We start from the raw sequence: 23,238 nt of genomic DNA, 5'->3' as shown, positions 1-23,238 counted from the left end.
CTTTAGAAGCACCTGGAAACATACATGGAGGGGTGGGACAGACACAGAAAATTGGGATTAGCTGTGCTCGGTGTGGACTGGTTTGGCCAAAGGGCCTGTATCAGTGCTGTATTGTTCTATGACTCAAATATATTTGTGCCAAAGGGAAAGTTATGGTGAACAGCAACAGGGAAAGAAAGGATGTGAACTATGAACATGATAATAAAGTCAGAGAAGAAACAAGAGAAAATCTGCAGAAGCTGGAACTTTGAGCAACACACACAAAATGCTGAAGGAACTCAACAGGCCAGGCAGCATATATGGAAAAAAAAAGGGTTTCAGCCCGAAACGTCATCTGTATTACTGTATTTTTTTTCCAGAGATGCTGCCTGGCCTGCTGAGTTCCTCCAATATTTTGTGTGTGTTGCTATGTAGTGAGAGAAATTGTTCATGGAGAGAAAGGGCATGTCTATGTTGCCTTCTCCTACTTTTCACTTCCTCCTCCGTCTCTGCTTCTAAACCAGACTGCTTGTGGCAGGCACAGCTGTGGTTAGTAAGGCAGCACATGTGGTGACATCTGTTCTGCTAACCACTGATCTGCTTCTCCAGAGCGATCCAGGACTGGAATCATCACTTAAGTACACAAGTAGCTTTCTCCATCATTGGCAACATGATGACCTTCAGCACAGTAGCAAGCTGCTAAAGCGACTGCCCCACAGCCACAGAGACCCGAGTTCAATCCTGATTGTGGTTACTGTCTCTGGGGGGTTTGTTTGTTCACCCGGTGACCAACACATGTAAGATGCTGGAGGAACTCAACAAGTCAGGCAACATCTATGGAGAGAAATAGTCAAAGCTTTGGGCGGAATCCTTGTGTTACTCAAGATTTCCAGTTTCTGCAGAATCTCTTCCATATCCCTGCGAACAAATGAATTTCATCCAGGTGCTTGGGTTTCCAACAGCAATAGATGAACTCTCCTCACTGAAATGTAAATATCATGCATGTCCTTTGTTGAGGCTTAGGTGGAAGAGTTGATCTCTCAGTGAATCCAGACTCCTGCTGACATCTTTTCTCCCTCTCATACATTTTCTTCTTCCAGCAAATTGTATTTATCTTTGTGTCTTCTCTCTCTCAATGTAAATGTCCACTGGTTGTTAGACATCTCTGTAACTTGGCCCTAGTTTCTCTACAATGCCCTGTGTCTACTTACTTGATAACTACTCTGATCAATCTTCCTTAGATTTAATGTGGTTGTTTACACATTCACACATTGAATTGAATCTTACCCCATTTTGTCCAGAATCAATTTATTATCACTGCATGTCATGAAATTATACATATATTTAAATATGTAGTACAAAAAGAACAAAAGTAGTGAGATAGTGTATTCATTGTGCATTCAGAAGTCTGATGGCAGAGGGGTGGAAGTTGTTCCTAAAACTTCAAATATATGTCTTCAGGCTCCTGTACCTCCTCTCTGATAGTGTAGTGTAGGCCTCCGTTAGTCTCGATAGACCATGGATTTGCACCTTGGAAAGTTTCCAGGGCAAGGTTTTTTTTATGGAAGACCGGCAGTTGCCCAAGCTGCAAGTCTCCCCTCTCCATGCCACCAATGTTGTCCAAGGGAAGGGCATTGGACCCATACAGCTTGGCACCTGTGTCGTCGCAGAACAATGTGTGGTTAAATGCCTCAGCCAAGGCTCGAACTAGTGACCTTCAGTTAACTATACGAATGTCTTAACCACTTGGCCATGCCCAACACTGATGGTAGTAAGGGGAAGAAGACATATCCTGGGTGGTGAGGGGTGCCAGCTTTTAGAGACCATGCCTTTTAAAGATATCCTCGATGATGGGGAGGCCAGTGTCCATAATGGAGGTGGCTGAGTTTACAAGTCTCTGCAGATTTTATGAGCCTGCTGATTTTTCTTCACAACTAGATTTAGTACAAGCTGTACAGGTTTCATCCGGAGAAGAGAATACTGTACTTGGACAACAGTTCCGCATTCAACACTATAATCCCATCCAGGCTCGACATGAAGCACAGCGATCTCAACCTTGACCCTGCAGCTGGATCCTGGACTTCCTGTCAGATCACCGGCAGGTGGGAAGAGTGGGCTCCCTCACCTCCACCCTCTGACTCTAAATACAGGAGTCCCTCAGGGTTGTGTACTGAGTCCCCTCCTTTACTCCCTGTATACCCATGACTGTGTCGTCACACATAGCTCTAATCTGCTAATTAAATTTGTCGAAGACATTACATTGATTGGCCTAATCTCAAACAATAACGAGGTGGCCTACAGGAAAGAAATCATCTCTGATACAGTGATGTCAAGAAAACAATGTCTCTCTCAATGTTGCAAAAGCAAAGAAGCTGATTGTGGATTACAGGAGGAATGGAGACAGGATAACCCCTATTGACATTGATGGATCTGGGGATGAGAGGTTAAACAGCTTTAAGTTCCTCGGCATCCACATCACCGAGGACCTCACGTGGTCTGTACACACCAGCTGTGCAGTGAAAAAAGCACAACAACGCCTCTTTCACCTCATATAGTTGAGGAAGTTTGGTATGGGCCTCCAAATCCTAAGAACATTTTACAGGGGCACAATTGAGAGCATCCTGACTGGCTGCATCACTGCCTGATATGGGAACTATTCCTCCCTTAATTGCAGAACTCTGCAGAGAGTGGTGCAGACAGCCCAGCGCAACTGTAGTTGTGAACTTCCCATGATTCAGGATATTTACAAAGACAAGTGCATAAAAAGGGGCCGAAGGATAATTGGGTCACCCCAACCACAATCTGTTCCAGCTGCTACCATCCAGGAAATGGTACCACAGCACTAAAGTCAGGAACAACGGGCTCCAGGACAGCTTCTTCCACCAGACTGATTAACTCACACTGATTTGAGTGTATTTCTATGTTACATTGACTATTCTATTTATTATGAACTATTATAAATTACTATATTGCATATTGCACATTTAGATGTAACATAAAGATATTTACTCCTCATGTATGTGAAAGATGTAAGAAATAAAGTCAATTCAATTCAAAACATCTGTTTCCATAATGAGTCAATAATTAAACACGGTGGTGAACTGAGGCAATATGCCAGAGGACTTGATGACAGTGGCTTGGTCCTTGAAGAGGTGTTCTACAATATAGCTCTCTTACCTTGAAAATAAAAGCTGCTGGAATTAGGGAGATATACATACCTTCTGTGCTTCTCCAGTAGTGAGCTTTTGCACATTCCTAAGGTCAACCGTACAAGTAATGGTAACCATCCCTATATTCCTCCACTTCTCTTTATCATCAAAGTTCTCTCTAAAATTGGTCCTTTGTGTAAGCTTTCAGTCAGTTGCACAAGTATCCAACTTCCACTTCATGTATTAAAATGATGAATACGATATGGGAAGTCTGGATAGAGGTACCTCAGTAGCTGGCTGGCTGCAAGGCTAAAAATGGAGATGGGGCAAAGAGGTGGCAGAGGTGGAGAGTGGAGTCACATAAGGATCAGGGCTGCCCCCAGTGCTGTTTCACATAGTTTTGAGATCACAAGTTTCATTGTAGATGCAAGAGGCAGGCAGCAGACACACTTACAGGGAGTCAGGAGTGGAAAATTATCTTGGTTGAGATCATTGAGAGGGATGGGAGGAAGCTCAAATGGTACACATACCACCACAGGCTAACTGGATTAGTTTATAATGAATATAATCAATCATCCCATTATGTGTCTTCAATATTAAATTTTGTTTTATAATACTACTGTAAGGATTTTGCCTCATCAGAAATAATATTTCTTCTTGTCTTATAATCTGCCCAATTTTACCCTCCAGTGATTAGAAAAAAGGCATCAGATTAGTTGGTACAGTAGTTAATACCACTGTTTCACAGCTCAAAGTACCCAATTCAGTCCTGATATCAGATGCTATCTGCATGGAGTTCCCATATTCTCCCTGTAACCACGTATGTTTTCCCTGAATGCTTCACTTTCCCAAAGATGTGTGGTTGGTACATTAATTGTAATTCATCTCTTTCTGCTCTTAGTGGCAAAAAGCATCACTAAGGAGAGCTGACAGCAGTATGCAAGAGAAAATAAATTGCTGGGGTGCAGAGAAATGAGGGGACAATGCGTCTAATGAAATTATTTACCTGTGAGCTAGCATGCACCAGACCTGTCAATCTTTCAAAGTTCAAAATTCAAAGTAAATTTATTATCAAAGTATATATGTATATATCACCATATACAATTTTGTGGTTCTTTTTTTGTGGACAATCACAGTAAATACAACAAACCCAATAGAATCAATGAAAGACCATACACAACAGGATGGACAAATAACCAATGTGCAAAAGACAGCAAAATGTAGAAATATAAAAAATAAAATAAATAAACAATAAATATTGAGAACATAAGATGAAGAGACCTTGAAAATGAGTCCAGTTCAGTGATGATGTGAGTGAAGTTATTCCTCTGGTTCAAGAACCTGATGGTTGAGGGGTAATAACTGCTCCTGAACCTGGTGGTGTGAGTCCTGAGACTCCTGCACCTCCTTCCTAATGACAGCAGTGAGAAGAGAGCATGGCTTGAATGCTGGGCATCCTTGATGATGGATGCTGCTTTCTTGTGATAGTACTCCATGTAGATATGCTCAATGGCTTTATCTGTGATGGACTGACCCGTGCTCACTACTTTTTGTAGGCTTTTCCACACAAGAGCTTTGGTGTTTCCATACAAGGCTGTGATGCAGTCAACATACTTTCCACCACACATTTTAGAATTTTGTCAAAGTTTTAGATTACATGCTGAATCTTCGCAAACTTCTTAGTCGGTAGGGGCTCTGCCATGCTTTTTGTGTAATGGCACTTACGTGCTGGACCCAGGATAGATTTTCTGAAATGATAACATGAGGGATTTAAAGATGCTGACCCCCTCCTAATGAGAACCAGCTCCTGGACCTCTGGTTTCCTCCTCCTGAAGTCAATAATCATCTTGTTCTTGATGACATTGAGTGAGAGGTTGTTGCTGTGTCACCACTCAGCCAGATTTGAAATTTTATTTAGATAAAGCCCCAATTTCACCTTATCATGTTGGATTTTTCACCCATTGACATAAAGTTTCAGGTCAATGATCCTTCATCAGTGCTACACAATTTTACAAGTGAACGGCTTTTAGTCTTAACAGTAGTTGGGAAAGAGGCTAAAACAAGAAGGGGAAGCTGGAGGGATCAAAAGACAAAGTTGTTCATGGTGTAGAACAACGTATATGACAATGAGATAAGTATTGCATTGTCATAAAAGATGGATGGAGAACAAGTGTAAAAGCTGCTTTTGGTTTGGCTATCAAGGATGCATGATCTAAATTACACTGGCAAAAGAAGCTCAGCTATTCAGAACTGTTACTGTTTATTCAGAGAGACTGGGTGCAGTGGGTCTAAAGAATGTGGATAATTTCTTCAGACAAAAATATCAATAATTTGCTTTTGTTGATACAGTTATTTCCTGTTTTCTAGAAGGCAATTTGGGAACAGAACTTTCAAGCTCCTAACAATTCCAGGATCTATGAAAGCATTTACAACATTACTAAATAGCACCAACACAAGAAATAAAGGCAAAAGAGGCTGATAATGTTCTTTGTGCTCCCTCTGCTGATTTGAACGTTAGCCGCAGCCCACTGGCCATAACCCATTTATTGGACAGTTATAGTCCAATAAAGTATTGATTGCATATTGGAGATAATGAAGGCATTATTTGCTATTCTAGCATGACACATGAGCATAACAGGAAAAGCAAATGGCATAATTATGATGGTGGCATATTTGGTTTATGAAATGTTTTATAAATATACTTGCATTTGTACACAGACTCATGACATAACTCAGAACACTGCTCATGAACTCAGTCACTTGGAAATGCAATCATTGCGATTTACAGAAAATGCAGAAACTATTTAGTGTATTACAAAATTACAGGAATAGCAATAAGCTGAGTTTGCATCTGTTATCTTTGATTCTAGGTGGGGGAGCAAGGAATGAATTATAGAAAAGGGATTGACCTGGGATATCCAGGTGCCTACAAGTTATCAGGGATTTTACTGATCCTTTTTTTAAATCCTGGAAACCTCCAAGGGGCTTGCTTTCACCATTTTACATGTATGGAAAAAACATGGAGGAGGATGGGCAATTAGAGTATTATTCCGTAGGGCCATAGATAAAAGAACTAGTGATAAATTCTGTAAAATATTCAATAGAAATTTCTTCACCGAAAACTTGCTACTCTTGGGAGCTTGTGACAATGGCATGGATAACTTTTGTGGAGGGTATGACTTGTACAAAAAGGATAGGTACAGCTGAAACCAAGTGGGGCCAAATCCTCGCAGGAAGATTTGCTAGAGTTGTTGGGGAGGTTTAAGCTAATCTTGCAGGGCAATGGGAACCGAGTGATATGGCTGAGGATAGGGCAGCTAGTAAACAAGTAGATGCAATTTGTAGTGAGACTGTCAGGAAGGAGAGGCAGATAATAGGGCAAAATTGCAGTCAGTGAGATGAATTGAAGTGTAACATGCGGCCAAAACTGAAAAGAGGGATGCATACAGGACTGAAGGTGTTATATATGAATCTTGTAGTGCAGGTATGACATTGTGGGCATCACTGAGTTGTGGCTGAAAGAAGATCATAGTTTGGAGCTTAACATCCAAGAATACACCTTGTATTGAAAGGACAGGCAAGTAGGCAGAGGGGGTGGGGTGGCTCAGTTGATAAAAAGTGGAATCAAATTCTTAGAAAGAGATGACATGGATCAGAAGATATAGAATCCTTGTGGGTAGAGTTAAGAAACTGCAAGGGTAAAAAGACCCTAATAGGAGTTATATACAGGCCTCTGAACAGCAGTCAGGATGTGGGAAACAAATTACAATGGGAGATAGAAAAGGCATATAAAAAGAGCAATGTTATGATAGTGGGGATTTCATTATGCAGGTAGATTGGGAAAATCAGTTTGGTGCTGAGAGAGGGAATTTATAGAATGCCTATAAGATGTTTTTTAAGAGCAGTTTGAATTTGAGCCCACTGGGGAAAGACATTTGTGGATTGGGTGTTGTGTGATGAACTAGATTTGATTAGGGAGATTAAGATAAAGGAACCCCAGGAGGCAGTGATCATAATATGATAGAATTCACCCTGCAGTTTGAGAGGATGAAGTCAGATGTATCAGTATTACAGTTGAGTAAAGGGAATTACAGAGACATGAGAGAGGAGCTGGCCAAAGCTGATTGGAAGGGGACACCAGCAGGGATGATGACAGAACAGCAATGGGTTGAGTTTCTGAGGCAATTCCCAAGGCACAGGACAGATATATCCCAAACATTCTCAAGTATTCTCAAGGGAGAAGGAGGCAACCATGACTGACAAGTGAACTCAAAGACGGCATAAAAGGAAAAATGAGGGCATATAATAAAGCAAACATTTGTGGGAAGTTAAAGGATTGAAGCTTCTAAAAACCAAGAAAAGGCAACTTAATATATCATAAGGAGAGAAAAGATGAAATATGAAGGTAAGCTAACCAATAATATAAAAGTGGATGCCAAATGTTTTTACAAATTATATAGTCTAAAAGAGAGCGCATTTTAAACCGTGGGAAAATAACATTGGAGAGGTAGCAATGGGAGACAAAGAAATGGCAGACAAACTTAACAAGTATTCTGTATCAGTCTTCACTGTGGAAGACACTAGCAGTACACCAGAAATTCAAGAGTGTCAGGGTGGTAGTGAGTGTTCTTGCTATTACTAAGGAGAAGGTACCTGGAATGCTGAAATATCTGAAAGAAGATAAGTCACCTGGACCAGATGGACTACACCCCAGGGTTCTAAATGAGGTAGCTGAAGAGATTGTGGAGATCTTTTAAGAATCACCTAGATTCTAGAGTAGTTCTGGAAGACTGGAAAATTGCAAATATAATTTCGTTCTTTAAGAAGGGAGGGAGGCAGAAAAATTAAATTATTAGCTAATTAGCCTGACTTCAGTAGCTGGGAAGATATTGAAATCTATTATTAATGATGAGGTGCAGGAGTACCTGGAGGCAAATGATAAAATAGGCCAAAGTCAGGATAATTTCCTTAAGGGGAAATCTTGCCTGACAAATCTGTTGGAATTATTTGAGGAAATAAAAGGAAAGATAAACAAAGGAGAGTCAGTAGATGTTATTCACTTGTACTTTCAGAAGGCCTTTGACAAGGTGTTGCACATAAGGCTACTTAACAAAATAAGAACCATGGTATTACAGTAGAGATACTAGCAAGAATGGAAGATTGGTTGACTGGCAGGATGCAAAGTGTGGGAATAATGGGGGCCTTTACTGGTTGGCTGCTGGTAATTCATGGTGTTCCACAGGGTTCAGTGTTGGGACTTATCACATTATACGTCAATGATTTGGATGATGGAATTAATAGCTTGGTGGCCAATTTTGCAGATGATATCAAAAGAGGTGTAGGGGCAGATAGTGTTGAGGAAGCAGTAAGTCTGCAGAAAGACGTAGGGCAGATTGGGAGAATGAACAAAGAAGTAGCTGATGGAATATAGTGTAAGGAAGTGTACAGCCATGCACTTGGTAGAAGGGATAAAAGTGTAGATTATTTTCTAAATGGGGAGAAAATACAAAGATCAGGGGTGCAAATGGTCTTGGGAATCCTTGTACAGGATTTCCTAAAGGTTAAATTGCAGGTTGAGTTGGTGGTATGGAAGGCAAATGCAATGTTAATTTTCATTTTGAAGAGGACTAGAATATAAGAGTAAGATGTAATGCTGAGGCTTTATAAGGCATTGGTCAGACTGCACTTGGAGCATTATGAGCAGTTTTGGGCCCCTTGTCTAAGAAAAGATGTGGTGGCATTGGAAAGGATCAGGTAGAGGTTCACAAGGATGATTCCAGGAATGAAAGCATTAACATACGAGGAGCATTTGATGGGTCTAGGCCTGTACTCATTGAAGCTTAGATGTATGAGGGGGGATCTCATTGAAACCTAATATTGAAAGGTCTGGATAGAGTGGATGTGGGGAGGATGTTTCCTATAGGGAGTGAGTCTAGGACCAGAATCAGAATCAGAATCAAAATCAGGTTTATTATCACTGGCGTGTGACATGAAATTTGTTAACCTAGCAGCAGCAGTTCAATGCAATACATAATCTAGCAGAGAGAGAGAGAAAAAAACATATTAATAAATAAACAAGTAAATCAATTACATATATTGAATAGATTTTTTAAAATGTGTAAAAACAGAAATACTGTATATTAAAAAAAGTGAGGTAGTGTCCAAAACTTCAATATTCATTTAGGAATTGGATGGCAGAGGGGAAGACGCTGTTCCTGAATCGCTAAGTGTGTGCGTTCAGGCTTCTGTACCTCCTACCTGATGGTAACAGTGAGAAAAGGGCATGCCCTGGGTGCTGAAGATCCTTAATAATGGACGCTGCATTTCCGCAGTCTCAGAATAGAACAGAGATAAGGAGGAATTTATTTAGCCAGAGGGTAGCGAATCTGTGGAATACATTGCCACAGAAAGCTGTGGAGGCCAATTCATTGAGTACATTTAAAGCAGAGGTTGCTAGGTTCTTGATTAGTCAGGGTGTCTAAGTTTATAGGGAGAAGGCAAGAGAATAGAATGGAGAGGGATAATAAATCAGCCATGATGAAATAGTAGTGCAGTCTCAAAGGGCAGAATGGCTAATTCTGCTCCTATGTCATTTGAATTCACTTAATTTGAAGCAAATAAGTATGAGAAAATACAGATGGGTTGGGGTATTGGAGAATTGTATAGAGCATAAATAAAAGATTGAAGCATTTTGACTAACTCTGTCATTTCAGTGCTGCAGGGTACTCTGTAGTTCTAAGCTTGTCTTTTCCACCCCCATCCTCCCACTGAGAATTCTCAATGTCCAATGTTCAGGCTTCTCCCATGGATACTAGCTTGTTGTCCCAAGGAAATCTGGACCTGCTGTTTGGATGTGGGAGCAAATGAATTCTATTAATTGAGTATCATTAAGTATTTCCACTTTATTAGTTTGGTCTTTGTACATTGCTAACGGATCCATCCACCATGCTGGCTTCAATTTCCTATCCTACCCACTCACAAAGATAGGCTCCATATCACGGGGCCTGTTTTCCTGATTCCCTTTAAACTACAGCTTGCCTAACTAGAGAAAGCTGGGAGATAAAATGTACATAACCTTCTCCTTATGAGTAATAAATAGTTCATTATCAATAAAGTACTAAGTCATCTTAAAAAGTTTCACATGGCTTGCTCATGTTTATGCATTCTTAAGATTTGAAGTAACTTGTTTTGAACATCTTCGTCCATTCGACCCTACAAGAAAAGAGAGAACAACAAATCAAGTCACTAAATTCTGAAACATTTCCTTTTGACTGCAGTTACATACGAGGGGTGATTGATAAGTTTGTGGCCTATGGTAGAAGGAGTCAGTTTTAGAAAACCTAGCACATTTGTTTTTCAACATAGTCCCCTCCTACATTTACACACTTAGTCCAACAGTCATGGAGCATAAGGATCTGGGACCTCCAGAAAGTGTCCACAGCAGGGGTGATTGATAAGTTTGTGGCCTAAGGTAGAAGGAGATGAGTTATACAGCTCTCGTTACATGCACCTGCAGGTCAACTCTTTGAGCGATTATGCAGTATGTTTGAAGTTAATAACTCATCAGGGGTGATTAATACGTTCGTGGCCTAAGGTAGAAGGAGATGAGTTATTAACTTCAAACAACATGCCAATGGTTTGGCCTGAGAGTTTTGCTTGTGTTTGGAAGCCTAAGACCTCGGGGCTTTGGAGACGGGCGGATCAAGGATCGGTGTCACAGCAGGAGACTCGTGTGTTGTTGGGGAGGCCAGAAAATCTTTTGTTGTGGGCCTAAAGACCCGAGGTCTTCGCAATCTTCAGACACAGAGCTCAACAAAAGGGACGAAATGGACTTTTAACATTATAAATCAGCGGGTTGTTGTTATATCTCCCGCTCACTGTGAAAATGGGGGACACTCTCCTCTCCCCTGCCAGGAAGAGAGAGAACCTGCTGTTTGTTGAATTTTGGATGAAATGCAAAGCCTTTGGGATAACTTTGGTCTGTGTCTTTGCTACTCCTTAGCATATGCTTGGGCTCGGTGCACTTTTTTTTGCTGGTGGGGGAGGGGGGATTGTTGCTTGCTGCTGCTTACACATTGGATGGAGGAACTGGGGAGGGACTTTGGGGTTCTCATGATTAACTGTCGTACATTCTTTGGAGCACTTCTCTGTTTCCGTAGATGTTTGCAAAGTAAAAGCATTTCAGGATGTGTATTTCATACATTTCTCTGACATTAAATTGGACCTTTGAACCATTATCAAGGATTAGCTCATGATGTTTATGCATTTTTAAGATCTTCAGTGGTATTTCCCTCTCACTTGAATAGCTCTGCTCAAAATTTGAATGGTACTAAGAGTGTGGAATGTTTGGAAACGTTATGTTTCAAATGAGATTATATTGAGGCCCTATCTGCATTCACAGGTGTCAAGTGGGGCTGTGCCTTATTCAGATTATCAAAAATTGCTTCTATTGTGATTGGTTAGTTTAGCAGCTGTAGCTGCATTTCCCATTGGATAGACAGCTGGTGTCCAGTTTCAAATATCCTGGGTATACAAAATAACCTTGTGGAAGGGGCTCGCTCTCTTCTTCCTTTGTTTAAGGCGAGGGTGTACATGATGATTGGGAAGGTACGCTCTGCATATGTTTGTTAAGTATTCAGCATTTAGTGCTTGTAACTTGGGGAACATGAATGTTTGGCTGAATTTTTACTGTTTTATAAATAAATGATTAATATACCTATTCAAAGTCAGTTCATTTCCTGTCTCACTTGCCAAAGCTGTGAACCTAATTCAACATTACAACAGGTGGAAGCAGAATTTGCTTTTTTGTCCCAGTGTGGTAGCTGATAATAGCCTTCAACTATGTGGAAAACAATTCAGATAATCTTTTCATTGCCTCTCTGCTATTTGTGGATGTTGCTGTGACCAGTACCAGCTTAGCTAATACTTTCCAAAAAACTACAAACGTGATAACACTTCAAAAACAGTTCACAGGTTGTGAACAGTTTTTGGCTTTGCCCTATTATAACAAAACATATGAAAACAGCTTATCTAACTCTATCAGCTGCACTTAGAATAAACAAATCCAACTGAACCAATGAAGATATTGGTCTCTTGCATCCAATTTTCCTGTTGCAACGAACGAGGTGAACCCAAATGCAGAACACAGGCACGGAGATTGCGTTAGGATGCAGACGTGGATGTGAGCGTTGAACGGCAAACAGGAGGGAGTGCAGGAAAGCAGGAGGCAGGCAGAACTTATCTTGACACGGAGCGTAGAAGAGGGAAGCAGCAGACAAAACATTTCTTAGCACAGAGAGATGGAGTTCCACAGGTAAATCTCGGAACTGGAATTGAGCTTAGAAAACTTATCTCTCAGTCAGAGAGACTGAATTGCAAAGGTAAATCTCGGTACTGAAGCAAAACTTAGAACACACAATCCTAAGCGGTCGGGAAGCGTTAATTACACACTGGCAAAACCAACGATCTGGCAACTAGTGGGTGCAAAGCCAGGGTTCTTATACTGCAGGTCTTAATGAAAACCAGGTGTGTCGCCATCAAAGGAAACTAGGAGAAAATGGGGAATTAACCGTTGGAACCATGGCACAATCAAAGGGAATTAGGAGAAAATGGGGAATTAAAGGCTGGGATTGTGACAGTACTGCCCCCCAACGGGAGCCTCCAGGCAAACCACCAAACTTGTCCAGATTGTCTCAATGGAAATCTTGGATGAGGAAAGGGTCCAGGATGAAGGAGCAGGAAATCCAGGTGCTCTCGTCAGGACCATATCCCTCCCAATTGACCAGGTACTGGAGACCCCTGCCTCAGCGGTGCACATCCAGTGTGTGTAAGCTGGGTAGTCGTCAATGATCCAGGTGGGTGGAGAAGGTTCAGCAGATGGGCACAAAGGGCTGACAGATACAGGTTTCAGTTGGGAGACGTGGAATGTGGGATCAATGTGCATGGATCCGGGCAGTTTGAGACTGACCACCGATTGGGTTGACACTCTCAATTTTGAATGGTCCGAGGTAATGAGGGGCGAGTTTCTTGGGTTCATTCTTGAGGGGAATGTCTTTTGAAGAGAGCCAAACCTTCTGACCAGACCAATAGTTAGGCGCTGGAATTCGATAGCGATCAGCAATCCTCCGGTTGCAGTCAGCGGAGTGGAGCATGCATCCTTCCAGATCTTGCGGCACTGGCGGAGATGGGCCCGAACTCAAGGCACAGCAATGTCGTCTTCATGGGCAGGAAACAGAGGGGGTTGATATCCAAGGGAGCATTCGAAGGGAGACATTCCAGTGGTGGTGCTGACCAGGGAGTTGTGGGCGTACTCCACCCAAGTGAGATGGGTGCTCCAGGATGACGGGTTGTTGGCAGATATGCAGTGCAGTGCTGCTTCCAAATCCTGGTTTGCTCATTCCATTGACTATTAGTCTGTGGATGGAAACCGGAAGACAGACAGACTGAGGTTCCAAGGGCTTGACAGAAGGATCTCCAGGCTTGAGAGATAAATTGGGGACCCCGGTCAGAAACGATGTCAGATAGAATTCCATGAAGGCGGAAGATGTGATGGACAAGGAGGTTGGCGGTTTCACAGGCTGTAGGGAGTTTGGGAAGTGCTCCCCTTGGAGATGTATTGATGAGAGAGAGCATCTGGTTTCCTGTTCTTGGAATCCGGACAATAGGTGAGGGTGAATTTGAAACGGCCAAAAAATAATGCCCAATGGGCTTGGCGGGAATTAAGCTGTTTAGTGGTTTGGATGTATTTGAGGTTCTTATGGTCCATCCAGATGATGAATGGATGTTCAGCTCCCTCCAGCCAGTGCCTCCACTCCTCCAAAGCAAGTTTGATGGCCAGTAACTCCCGGTTCCCAATGTCATAGTTTCATTCGATGGGGGATAGATGATGAGAGAAGAAGGCGCAGAAATAGAGCTTTTGGTCTGGGACGGAGCGTTGGGAAAGGACCACTCCCACCCCAGAGTTGGAGGTGTCGACTTCCACAATGAAATAGCGAGATGGGTCAGGTTGGATCAGGATGGGAGCGGAGGTGAAACGCTTCTTCAGCTCCGAGAAGGCGGAATCCGCTTTGGGAATCCAGTGAAAAAGGGTCGTAGGAGAAGTGAGTCAAGTAAGGGGTGCTGCCACCCGGCTGTAATCTCTGATGAAGCGACGGTAGAAGTTTGTGAACCCCAGAAATTGCTGGAGTTGTTTGAGCATCGTGGGTTTTGACCACTCCGCTACCGCCCGGATCTTTTTGGGATCCGCCCTCACTTGCCCACTCTCAATGATGTACCCCAGGAAACTGACGGAACGGGCATGGAACTCGCACTTCTCTGCCTTAACAAATAGCTTGTTCTCCAAAAGCCTCTGAAGAACCTGACAGACATGGTGGGTGTGTTCCTGAAGACTGCGGGAGAAGATTAGGATGTCGTCCAAATAAACGAAAACAGAACGGTTAATAAGGTCCATAAGGATGTCATTCACCAGGGCTTGGAAGATGGCAGGTGCATTGGTGAGACCGAACGGCATGACCAGATATTCAAACTGACTGAGGGGGGTGTTAAAAGCTGTTTTCCATTCATCTACCTCCCTTATCCTGACCAGGTGATAGGCATTCCGCAGGTCTAACTTAGAGAAAATTGTGGCTCTGTGAAGGGGCTCAAAAGCCAAGTTGATAAGGGGCAGAGGATACTTATTCTTTATGATGATGCTATTCAGGCCACAGTTGTCAATGCAGGGGAGCAGTGAGCCGTCTTTCTTCCCCACAAAGAAGAAACCTGCGCCTACAGGGGAAGATGATGGTCGGATAATGCCAGCCGTGAGAGAGACACTTAGGTAAGCCTCCATTGCTTCCCTTTCTGGCCGGGACTGGCTTTACAGCCAACTGGGGGGTAGAGGGGCTCTGGGGAGAAGGTCAATTGCACAATTGTAAGGGCGATGTGGAGGCAGGGAAAGAGCTCGTTGCTTGCTAAACACTCCCAGATCGTGATACTCTACTGGAACCTTGAATAAGTTGGGGGGTGCAGAGGCAGATGAGGTCACCGTGACCTCCGCTGAGGAAAGGGCTGATTGTAGACAAGTGGAATGGCAGAACGAACTCCAGCTGACTATCATTCCGGTGGATCAGTCAATGTAGGGGTTATGACAGCTTAACCAGGGGTAACCAAGAACTATGGGAGCTTGAGGAGAGGAAATTAAATTGAATAGTACCTGTTCCCAATGGTTTCCGATGAGAAGGAGAGGCAAGGGTTCTGTGTAGTGTGTGACTCGGGCCAGTACTCTACCGTCCAGTGCCCAAGCTTCCCGGGGGGGTTCTCAACGGCTCACAAGGAATTCCAGCTTGGAAAGCTAGGTTTTCATCCAGAAAGTTTCCCTCAGCGCTGGAGTCCACTGGTGCTAGCAGAGGCAGAGACTGTTAGTTGTAACGCAAAGTGGCTTGAAGCTGCATCCGGGTTCGGGGAACAGAAGGGAATATTGTCTGGCTCACCAGGATCCCCCTTTCTACTAGTGAGCCTTCCCTTTTTGGCCGAAGGGGACAGGTAGCATGGAAGTGGCCGGACTGGCCACAACATAGACACTCACCTGCTCCCAATCTCCGGAGTCGTTCTATGGGGATAAGGCTGTTCTGTCCCAGCTGCATGGGTTCCTCTCCCAGGGCAGTGGTAACGGCTGGGCTGGGAGCTACTCTAGGAGCAGGAGGAGGAGAGAGGCTTGTTCAGGTGGGAGGCGGTAATGAGTGGCCAAAGGTGGCAGACGACCAATTCTTTCTCTGTGGTGTTCTCGGAGACAATTGTCCAACCTGGTGGCTAGGGAGATCAAGGAATCCAGGCTGTCGGTGTCGCCTCTTGCCGCCAACTTGACTTTCACCACGTCGCTGTGACCATTCCGAAATACCCCTTGGAGTGCCTCACCGTTCCATCCCGAGTCAGCTGCTAACGTCAGGAACTCCATGGAATATTCAACAACACTGCGTGAGCCCTGGCAGAGAGTGAATAGAAGCTTGGCAGCATCTTTACCATGGATGGGGTGGTCAAAGGTCTTTCTCACTTCTGCAATAAAGGTGGCGAAAGAAGAGCAGATATCCAGGTGGTTATCCCAAACACTTGTAGCCCACGCTAAGGCACTTCCCCTTACTTCTCGGTACTGAAGCAAAACTTAGAACACACAATCCTAAACAGCCAGGAAGCATTAATTACCACACTGGCAAAACCAATAATCTGGCAATTAGTGGGTGCAAAGCTGAGGTTCTTATACTGCAGGTCTTGATGAAAACCAGGTGAGCCGCCATCAAAGGAAACTAGGAGAAAATGGGGAATTAACGGTCGGAACCATGACATTGCCACTGAATTACAACCCATTGTCAGGTTTTGATTGGGGTAGAACTGTAAGAGATTTCAATGCCTTTGGAAGACATTTATTCTTTGTCAATGGCATAATGGTTTCTTCATGAGAGATTTATTTATTCATTTACATTTTCATCCGGACACTTTGGACTTCATAGTTTTCTTTCTTTGAAAACTTCCTTAATTTTCCTTCTTAACTTTAAAAATGTTAAAAGATAAATCATACTAGATATTTTTAACATTGTGAGTAATAAATATTTTATAATCAATATCATTATTGTTTACTGCCTAGAAGTGGTTGCCATTGAAAAGGCGGAGATGAGCTATGTTGTTGAAAATTTGAAGAATCTCTGATGAAGGTACTACAATACTTCCCAGAAACGTGGATATTCTCCTTTTTGTGTGGGTTGCCAGTCCTTGTTCAGACCCCAGGACAATACTGGAATTAAAGATTAATCTGCTGAGTATTGCCCTGAGTTATTGCTAGGGTGTTAATGATCCACAAGTATGACTAAGACTTTATCAATATCGCTTCCCAACCCCACAAAACTCTGTTACCAAGGAAAGGGTAGCCAGCTCATAAGAAAACTATAGCTACAAATCACACACCACTCTGAGTTGGAAATGCAATTGAAAAAATAACTTGGAACTTGAACTGAATTGAATTGACCTTATTTCTTACATCCTTCATGTACATGAGGAGCAAAAATCTTTATGTTACGTCTCCATCTAAATGTGCATTATGCAATTTATAGTCAGGGTTGTTTGAGACCTGTTAAGATTGGACTACGACTCAGTTAACCGGTGGATGGTGTTTCTTTGTTGTTAGGAAATGACTTAGCAGGTGGTAAAGTTGTTCCTGCAGTGCAGCTCACAGCTAAGCCAATCATTGATGATGTAAAGATGGATTCTGACCTTTATCCATCCTGCACAGTAACTCAAAGTATAACTAAGAAGTCTGCCAATACAGATAGTTCTGTGCAGCATGATTCTGTTATCCATGATAGCTAAAATTGGATTCAGGTTTTGATGACGTGTCAGGGACTTTTCTGCCTTCATTCTTTCACCAGGATCCAGGTATTAAATCTGACAATAAAGATCTGTCTCTGTCCAGAAAGGAGTTTATAGCAGAACAGAACCGAGACCCTGAATTTGAAGCTTTAAAAGAATAAGCTCTCTCAGATGATGTCATGGTCCCTTCTGGCAATTGCCCACCTGGCTATTTACCTCAGGAATTGGGCCTCAATCACCTCATTTGGTTTCAAGCATTCCCAAGTTCCACTAACTACAAACAGCTGCTTTCCATCAGTAAATGCAGTATAAAGACCCTGGGATCACAACAAGGAGCTGCCAGTTTGTTGATTGATGTCAGTGTGAGTACCCTGTTTCAAGGTTCTTAGGACTACCAGTTCTAGGTCAAGCATTGCTCCTGGATACTGACTCCATGCTCGCTATGTTAATAATGCCTCCTGACTCTGCCTCCATGCCTGTGTTCTGCACTTGGGTTCGTCCACCACCATGCTTGTGTAACAGAATGAACTGGCCATAATGAATCCAGTGGACATGAATCCCCAGCAACAAGCCCTCGCCAGCCAGGTCTCCCTACTGGGTTTGAATAATCAGCTGCTCCAGGATATCATGGAGAACCTCTGTTCCCTGTCAGTGGATGTAAGAAAGGTCAGTGAACAGATTGACTGAGTATCTGCCCATCTTACCCCATTGACTCTGGGAACTCTGTCTGACCAGCCCTGACAGCCTGTAGTGGTGATGCCCGATATGTCAACAACATGTCTGCCAAGTGAGCTGCATCTACCTGAACCAGAACCCTATGCCGGAGATCTGGGGAAGTGCTGGGCTTTACTACAATGCTCCTTGGTGTTTGAGCAGCAGCCATCCACGTACGCCACGGACAGGTCAAAAGTAGCTTACTTTTGACCATCCTGTCTGTGGTAAAGATGCCGCTAAGTATCTACTCACCCTCTGTTAAGGCTCACGCAGTGTTGCCGACTACTCCGTGGCATTCCAGATACTAGCGGCTGACTTGCACTGAATGCTGAGGCACTCTAGGAGGTATTCTGGCAAACCCCTCTGTGACAAGGTAAAGGATGAGTTGGTGGCTAGGGATGACACTAACAGCTTGGATTCAGTGATCTCCCTAGCAACCAGGCTGGACAACCGATTCTGAGAACGTCTGAGAAGAGACCAGTTACTCCGTTTTTCCATGGTCCACCTTACCTTCTACAACCAGCCATAACCTCTCTCTCCCATTCCTCACAGAGCTCCTGCTCCTACTGTTCAGGTGAGTCTGACAACCCTCCCTTCAGCACCCCCAGACTCAGATGCAGATCCCAGCTACTGTGAATTACCAACAACAGTCTCTGTTCCTATCCACTTTGGTGGATTCCAGTGCCAAGGGCAATCTGCTGGATGAGGACATAGCCTCCCAAGCTGGAATACCTCGCAAGCCACTAACTACACCCATGGAGACCCGAGCCCTGGAGGGATAACTGTTGGCTCGGGTGATACACTGTACCTTGATCCTATCTGGCAACCATCAGGAGGAGGTACGGTTCAGTCTCATTTGTTCACTTCAAGCCCCGGTAGTTCTCGGCTGATCCAACACAATCCCCACATTGACTGGTCTACCGGGAGGATATCCAAATGGAGCCAGTCTTGCCATGCCAATTGTCTATGGTCAGCCCCATCTCCCAAGGAAGTTACCGCGACCCTGCCTGTCCCAGAACCCCTGGATTTGTCCCGAGCCCCCACCAAATACCATGACCTGGGACCAGTATTCAGTAAACAACAGGCTCTTTCCCTGCCTCTGCACTGCCTATATGATTGTGCCATCGATTTTCTCCCCGGGGCCTCGCTACCCACCAGTCGCCTTTTTAACCTATCCTGACCAGAGAGAGAGGCCATGGAGAAGTACATCAGTGAGCCCTTTGCGGCGGGCATTATCAGACCTTCATCTTCCCCGGTAAGTGCCGGTTTCTTCTTTGTAGAAAAGAAGGACTGGTCGCTTCATCCTTGTATCGATTACAGAGGCCTAAACAGTATAACAGTTAAGAACAAGTACCCTTTACTTCATTAGTTTGGCTTTTGAACCACTGCATGGAGCTACCATTTTCTCAAAGCTGGACCTTCGGTACGCATACCATCTAGTCAGGGTGAGGGAGGGGGACGAGTGGAAGACGGCCTTTAATACACCTCTGGGCCACTTTGAATATTTGGTCATGCCGTTTGGCCTCCCCAATGCTCCTGCTGTTTCTCAAGCCCTCATTAATGACGTACTGAGGGACTTTATTAATCGGTTCGTATTAATTTACCTCAATGGTATCCTAATATTTTCTAGCATCCCCAAGAATATGTTCACCATGTCCGCCAAGTCCTCCAGAGACTATGAGAAAACCAATTATTTGTGAAGGCGGAGAAATGCGAGTTCCACGTTGCTTCGGTCAGCTTCCTAGGTTATATTATCGAGAGCGGGCAGATGAGAACAGATCCTGAGAAGATCCGAGCGGTGGAAGAATAGCCTAGGCCCATGACCCGCAAACAACTTCAATGATTCCTGGGGTTTGCAAATTTCTACCGGCGATTTATCAGAGACTACAGTCGACTGGCAGCCTCCCCTTACCCGGCTTACTTCGCCTACTACCCCTTCTGTTGGGACTCTGAAGCTGACTCGGCGTTCACTGGCCTGAAGAGGCAGTTCACCACTGCTCCCATCCTGGTCCATTCAGACCCAGCCCGTCAATTCATTGTGGAGGTGGACGCCTCTGACTCCGGGATAGGAGCAGTCCTGTCCCAACGGCCAAGTTCGGATGAAAAGCTTCACCTCTTCGCCTTTTATTCCAAAGAATAAAGACCTAACTTGTTCAACCTTTCCCTGTAACTTAGGTGCTGAAACCCAGGTAACATTCTAGTAAATCTTCTCTGTACTCTCTCTATTTTGTTGACATCTTTCCTATAATTCGGTGACCAGAACTGTACACGATACTCCAAATTTGGCCTTACCAATGCCTTGTACAATTTTAACATTACATCCCAACTCCTATACTCATGCTCTGATTTATAAAGGCCAACATACCAAAAGATTTCTTCACCACCCTATCCACATGAGATTCCACCTTCAGGGAACTATGCACCATTATTCCTAGATCACTCTGTTCTACTGCATTCTTCAATGCCCTACCATTTACCATGTATGTCCTATTTGGATTATTCCTACCAAAATGTAGCCCCTCTCACTTATCAGCATTAAACTCCATCTGCCATCACTCAGCCCACTCTTCTAACTGGCCTAAATCTCTCTGCAAACTCTGAAAACCTACTTCATCATCCACAACACCACCTACCTTAGTATCATCAGCATACGTACTAATCCAATTTACCACCCCATCATCCAGATCATTAATGTATATGACAAACAACATTGGACCCAGTACAGATCCCTGAGGCACACCACTAATCATTGGCCTCCAACCTGACAAACAGTTATCCACCACTACTCTCTGGCATCTCCCATCCAACCACTGTTGAATCCATTTTACTACTTCAATATTAATATCTAATGATTGAACCTTCCTATTAACCTTCCATGTGGAACCTTGTCAAAGGACTTACTGAAGTCCATATGGACAACATCCACTGCTTTACCCTCGTCATCTTTCCTCGTAACCTCTTCAAAAAATTCAGTAAGATTTGTCAAACATGACCTTCCACGCACAAATCCATGTTGACTGTTTCTAATCAGACCCTGTCTATCCAGATAATTATATATACCATCTCTAAGAATACTTTCTATTAATTTACCCACCACTGACATCAAACTGACAGGCCTATAATCGCTAGGTTTACTCTTAGAACCCTTTTTAAACAATGGAACCACATGAGCAATATGCCAATCCTCCGGCACCATCCCCGTTTCTAATGACATTTGAAATATTTCTGTCAGAGCCCCTGCTATTTCTACACTAACCTCCCTCAAGGTCCTAGGGAATATCCTGTCAGGATCCAGAGATTTATCCACTTTTATATTCCTTAAAAGCACCAGTACTTCCTCCTCTTTAATCGTCATAGTTTCCATAACTTCCCTACTTGTTTCCCTTACCTTATACAATTCAATGTCCTTCTCCTTAGTGAATACCGAAGAAAAGAAATTGTTCAAAACCTCCCCCATCTCTTTCGGCTCCACACATAGCTGTCCACTCTGATTCTCTAAGGGACCAATTTTATCCCTCACTATCCTTTTGCTATTAATATAACTGTAGAAACCCTTTGGATTTATTTTCAGCTTACTTGCCAAAGCAATCTCGTATCTTCTTTTAGCTTTTCTAATTTCTTTCTTAAGATTCTTCTTACATTCTTTATATTCCTCGAGAACCTCATTTACTCCACGCTGCCTATATTTATTGTAGATATCTCTCTTTTTCCTAACGAAGTTTCCAATATCCCTTGAAAACCATGGCTCTCTCAAATTTTTAACCTTTCCTTTCAACATAACAGGAACATAAAGATTCTGTACCCTCAAAATTCCACCTTTAAATGACTGCCATTTCTCTATTACATCCTTCCCATAAAACAAATTGTCCTAATCCACTCCTTCTAAATCCTTTCGCATCTCCTCAAAGTTAGCCTTTCTCCAATCAAAAATCTCAACCCTGGGTCCAGTCCTATCCTTCTCCATAATTATATTGAAACTAATGGCATTGTGATCACTGGACCCGAAGTGCTCCCCAACACATACCCCCATCACCTGACCTATTTCATTCCCTAACAGAAGATCCAACACTGCCCCTTCTCTAGTTGGTACCTCTATGTATTGCTGCAAAAAACTATCCTGCATACATTTTACAAACTCCAAACCATCCATCCCTTTTACAGTATGTGCTTCCCAGTCTATGTGTGGAAAATTAAAATCTCCCACAATCACAGCCCTGTGCTTACTACAAATATCTGCTATCTCATTGCAAATTTGCTCCTCCAATTCTCGCTCCCCATTAGGTGGTCTATAATACACCCCTATAAGTGTTACTACACCTTTCCCATTCCTCAATTCCACCCAAATAGTCTCCAATCTATCCTCTAATCTTCTAATCCTCTAAACGAGCCCTCTAATCTATCCTGCCAGAGCACCGCTATAATATTTTCTCTGACAAGCAATGCAACACCTCCCCCTCTTGTCCTTCCGATTTTATCACACCTGAAGCAACGAAATCCAGGAATATTTAGTTGCCAATCACACCCCTCCTGCAACCATGTTTCACTAATAGCTACAACATCATATTTCCAGGTATCAATCCATGCTCCAAGCTCATCCACCTTTCTTACAATTAAAATAAATGCATTTAAGAAATTCTCCACCTCTTCCTCTCTGTTTTTCTCTAACAGTACAAAGAACTTTACTGTCTTCTTTTTCTTCCTTCTCCCATACATCTGTTCCTACACTTTGGTTCCCCTCCCCACTCATATCTAGTTTAAATCTACTGGAGCATCTCTAGCAAACCTACCTGCAAGAATATTTGTCCCCCACCAGTTCAGATGTAAACCGTTTCACCAGAACAGGCCCCACCTTCCCTGGAAAACTGCCCAATTATCTATAAATCTGAAGCCCTCCCTCCTGCACCATGTCTTCAGCCACGTGTTGATCTGCGCTATCTTACTATCTCTAAACCCACCTGCACGTGGCACTGGTAGCAATCCTGAGATTGCTATCCTGGAGGTCCTGTCCTTTAACTTGGCACCTAGCTCCCTAAACTCACCTTTCAGGACCTCCTCACTCTTC

General features: G+C 43.3%; 1 protein-coding gene across 2 annotated transcripts in view; it reads right to left on the bottom strand.

The window, feature by feature from the left end:
* Window positions 1-3,779: 3,779 nt before the first annotated feature.
* Window positions 3,780-23,238, bottom strand: part of ankrd24 (ankyrin repeat domain 24) — a 139,458-nt gene continuing 119,999 nt past the window's right edge. For both annotated transcript variants that reach the window (XM_073068819.1, XM_073068820.1), the window contains exon 20: window positions 3,780-10,340. In XM_073068819.1, the coding sequence (XP_072924920.1) occupies window positions 10,266-10,340 (75 nt within the window). In that variant the 3' untranslated portion in view covers window positions 3,780-10,265. The remainder of the gene's footprint in view (window positions 10,341-23,238) is intronic.

The sequence above is a fragment of the Hemitrygon akajei genome, chromosome 16 (assembly GCF_048418815.1).
Source record: "Hemitrygon akajei chromosome 16, sHemAka1.3, whole genome shotgun sequence".
Lineage (NCBI taxonomy): Eukaryota > Metazoa > Chordata > Chondrichthyes > Myliobatiformes > Dasyatidae > Hemitrygon > Hemitrygon akajei.
The sequence above is the reverse complement of the archived record's forward strand: the minus strand, read 5'-3'. Positions and strand labels throughout refer to the sequence as shown.